This window comes from Nestor notabilis, unplaced genomic scaffold (genome assembly GCF_000696875.1).
Source record: "Nestor notabilis isolate BGI_N333 unplaced genomic scaffold, ASM69687v1 scaffold16559, whole genome shotgun sequence".
In the NCBI taxonomy this organism is placed as follows: Eukaryota; Metazoa; Chordata; class Aves; order Psittaciformes; family Psittacidae; genus Nestor; species Nestor notabilis.
Window position 1 is genome coordinate 3,032 of NW_009944231.1, and position 3,542 is coordinate 6,573.

At 57.9% G+C, this 3,542-nt stretch overlaps 1 protein-coding gene across 1 annotated transcript in view; it reads right to left on the reverse strand.

Moving 5' to 3' along the window:
* DSCAML1 (Down syndrome cell adhesion molecule like 1) overlaps nucleotides 1-3,542 on the reverse strand; it is a gene marked incomplete at both ends in the record, with an annotated part of 25,935 nt that overhangs the window by 899 nt on the left and 21,494 nt on the right. The window contains 7 exons of the mRNA XM_010022349.1: nucleotides 2-191; nucleotides 328-480; nucleotides 774-892; nucleotides 1,142-1,172; nucleotides 1,637-1,792; nucleotides 1,875-2,162; nucleotides 2,234-2,422. Of these exons, the coding sequence (XP_010020651.1) occupies nucleotides 2-191; nucleotides 328-480; nucleotides 774-892; nucleotides 1,142-1,172; nucleotides 1,637-1,792; nucleotides 1,875-2,162; nucleotides 2,234-2,422 (1,126 nt within the window). The remainder of the gene's footprint in view (nucleotide 1; nucleotides 192-327; nucleotides 481-773; nucleotides 893-1,141; nucleotides 1,173-1,636; nucleotides 1,793-1,874; nucleotides 2,163-2,233; nucleotides 2,423-3,542) is intronic.

Genomic DNA, 3,542 nt, shown 5'->3' on the forward strand with positions numbered 1-3,542 from the left:
GTCCTGAGAGAGGCTGGCGCTGTAGCTGTCGCTTTCGGTGACTGTGATGCCATGCTGAGAGCCCACTGTCCTCCAGTCAGAGGTGAGGGTCCGTGCTGGGGTGGACGCCTGGCACTTGGTGAGGGTCCACTGGCTGGAGTACCGGTTGCGGGTGCTGTGCGCGGACTTGACGCTCTTTCTTGACACAGGGTCTAAGGCACAGAGGTCCCAGTGTCACAGGGAGCTGCCAGAGGGCATCTGGGGGGTTGTGGCTCACCCACAACTGCCTCTTGCCCATGTCCACAAGCACCTCACGCTGCTCCCAGCAACCCAGCCCCAGACACTTACTGGTGCCGGGGCGGATGTCTGACATGTCGATGAGGGGGCCCGTGTTCTGGATCAAAGCAGGGTGATGGAGCGAGACGCCCGTGCAAAAGCTCTGGGGGTTCACCGCCTGGCTGAACTCCGTGTCAGTCACCGGGATCGTGGCTTTGTCATCCCCTGTGGGAAGAACTGGAGCTCAGATCCCTTGGATTCCCCACTGGTGCTCTCCAGGACACACAGGGATGGGGAATTTGCCTCTAGCCCCCACTAAGGCACAGCCTGGCCAAGGAGATGGCATCAACGCAAGGAGAGCAGGACGCACAGGCTGCATCCTGCCTGCCCCAGGGTAGGAAGGGGACAGCCTGGGGACACCGCAGGCTTCTCAGGGCCATGGGATGGCTGCCCATGTCCCCTCGGGCTGCTGTGGCCAGGGTTGGGGCCCCACAGCACAGGGAACACACAGTGCTTACCGAGCTGTTTGATGCCTTCCTTGTCCTCGATGAGGAGCTGCACCCGTGGGATGTCGATGTGCAGGCGGGGGCCCTGTGGGGGCCCCTTCACCGGCGTGTCAAAGCTGCGGTTATTCTTGCTGTGAGGTAAGAGGGGACGCACACCCGGCTGTTACTGGGGAGAGCAGGGCTGGGGCTGGCACCAGCAGCCCAGCCGGGGCTCAGCTCTGGGCAGCCAGGAGCTGCTGTGCTACAGAGAGGCCAGCACAGCCTTCACAGCTCTGAACTCAAGGAGGGCTGAAAGGGAGTCAGGCTGAACCTGGGCTTAAAAGCATCGAGGATGGCCCCCACTACCCAGCATTCCTCACCCACCTGCAGCTCAGACCTACCTGATCAGCATTTCAGCTAAACTCTTGGCATCTGTGCAGGAGACACAAATAACAAGAGGGAAAGGGTTTGGGTTTGTTTTTTTTAAGCTGTTAAAGGTTTTTTTTAAGCTGTTTTAGTGGGTAAAAAGGATGTTTTTAGGGGCCTACAAGGATGCTGGGGAGGGACTCCATCAGGGACTTAGTCATAGAACAAGAGGTAATGGGGAAGTTTAGGTTAGATATAAGGAAGTTCTTTACTGTGAGGGTGGTGAGGCACTGGAACAGGTTGCCCAAGGAAGCTGTGAATACTCCATCCCTAGCAGTGTTCAAGGCCAGATTGGACAGAGCCTTGGGCAACATGCTTTAATGTGTGGTGTCCCTGCCCATAGCAGGGGGTTGGAACTAGATGATCTTAAGGTCCTTTCCAACCCAAACCATTCTACGATTCTATGTAACAAACCAATCCAGGAGAGCACAGCTCTGCACTCTGGTCCCATGCTAAAAGCCCCGTCTCACCTCTAAGCCTCTTCAGCCGCTTCTCCTTCCTCTTCTTGCGGATGATGAAGAGCAGCGCTACTCCCAGTGTGGCCAGGATTACAGGGCAGGCGATGGTGAAGAGCTTCTTCACGTCATCCCCCTCGCCTTGTGCAGACTTGATGGGTGGGATGGTGCCTGTGGCAGGGTGCGGGCGGGCGCACGGTCAGTGCTGTGGGAGCCCCCTCCTCGCCATGGTGCCCACCCCGTCCCCACTCACTGCCGTCGTAGTCCAGCGTGGCGAACTGAGCGCTCTCGTTGCCGCAGCCGGCGCTGTTGCAGGCCTTCATGCGGAGCTCGTACCAGGTGGCCTCGCGCAGCTCCGTCAGGAACACCTCGCTGGAGCTGTTGGTGCGCAGGCTCTGCCAGACCCAGTTGCCCTTGGGCCGGTACTCCAGCACGATGGTGGTGATGGGGCATCCCCCGCTGCTCCAGCCCTGCAGGTTCAGCCTGGCGTGCGTGGAGTTGATGTGGGTGAAGAGGTGCTGGTCCTTGCTGAAGGAGGGCTCTGCGGGAGAGGAGCCGTCAGGAGGGATGCGGGAGGGAGGGCACCGCAGGGACCCCGTGGGACGGACTCACCTCTGCCGTGGGTCTTGGCCTCGATGATCTCGCTGATGCGGCCGGCCCCGACGCTGTTCTTGGCCGCCAGCTTCACCTTGTACCAGGTGCCGCACTTGAGGCTCTCCAGCTTGAAGGAGCGCTCTGAGGAGCTGATGAAGACGTCCTTCCACTCCTCGCTGTTGTCCACAGAGTACTGGAGCACAAAGCCTGTGGGAGCAAGAACAGGGTGGTCACCTCCAGGCACCCAAGGTCGATTTAATGGTTGGACTTGATCTTAAAGGTCTTTTCCACCCTGGTTGATTCTACGATTCCAGGCAGGGCAAAAGAAGGGGTTACCACAGGGGTACCCTGCATACACCTTGGGGAAATCCTGTGGCCAAGCCCAATGCACTCTTGCAGTGTCAGGGTGCCTGTTACACACAAATTCCTGACCAACTGTGTGCACATGAAACGTGATGGAAACACAGCCCTGTGCTCCTACACTACTGACGTTGGTTACAGTTAGCTCAAAACCATTAACAGGGTGAGCTGCTGCCCTGTAGGACCCTAGCTGCATCCTGAATGGAGGTCAATTCATCTCCCTGCTCTGCCCACCACATAGGCCAAGGCAGGAGCCACCACAAGAGGCACAAAGGCACCTCCCGAGTGCTTTGCCAGAACCCCCATGACCCAGCACAGCCCCTTTGCTTGGTTATAAACAGGAGTGTGAAACGTGATTGAGCGGTGCGAGGCTATAAAGGGAAAGGCAGAATTAACTGGCTCCCTTGGGAAGCTGCTAGGAAGTTGCCTCTGTCACTGCACACCGCCTCCTCTCCAGTGATTAAGAGTATTAGGAAGCACACTGTGTCCCAGATGAACAAGCCTGTTATGCTGCCGACAACAAGACGCCTGCAGACAGCTCGCAGGGTTTCCCAGGGAGAGGCTGCGCTCCAGGCTCTGGGCAAGGGATACGCACTGAGTACGTTGGTGCTCCCCATGGCAGCACATCTGTGCTGCCCGACTGGTCTGGCCACTGTGGCTACATGAAACCCCAAACTTTGATGGTGCATTGACAGACTAGGCTATGTTTGCAGGATAGTTTGCCAACCCTCAAACAGAAATAGGGAGGAGCAGGCTTCATCCTTTGCGGTGCATCACAAGCTGCACAGTGCAGAGCTTGCAGGATCGTTCCGTGTGCCAGCACCACCTGCGTACTGCTGTGGCAATGCCAAAGGACCCTGTGAAGGCAGGTGTGTGCCTCGCATCAGCTCTGCCAAGCTCCTCACACCTAGCCAGCACCAAGGCTTCCTATGGCCAGTGGATGGGAGTAGTGGGACTTTCCCACCAT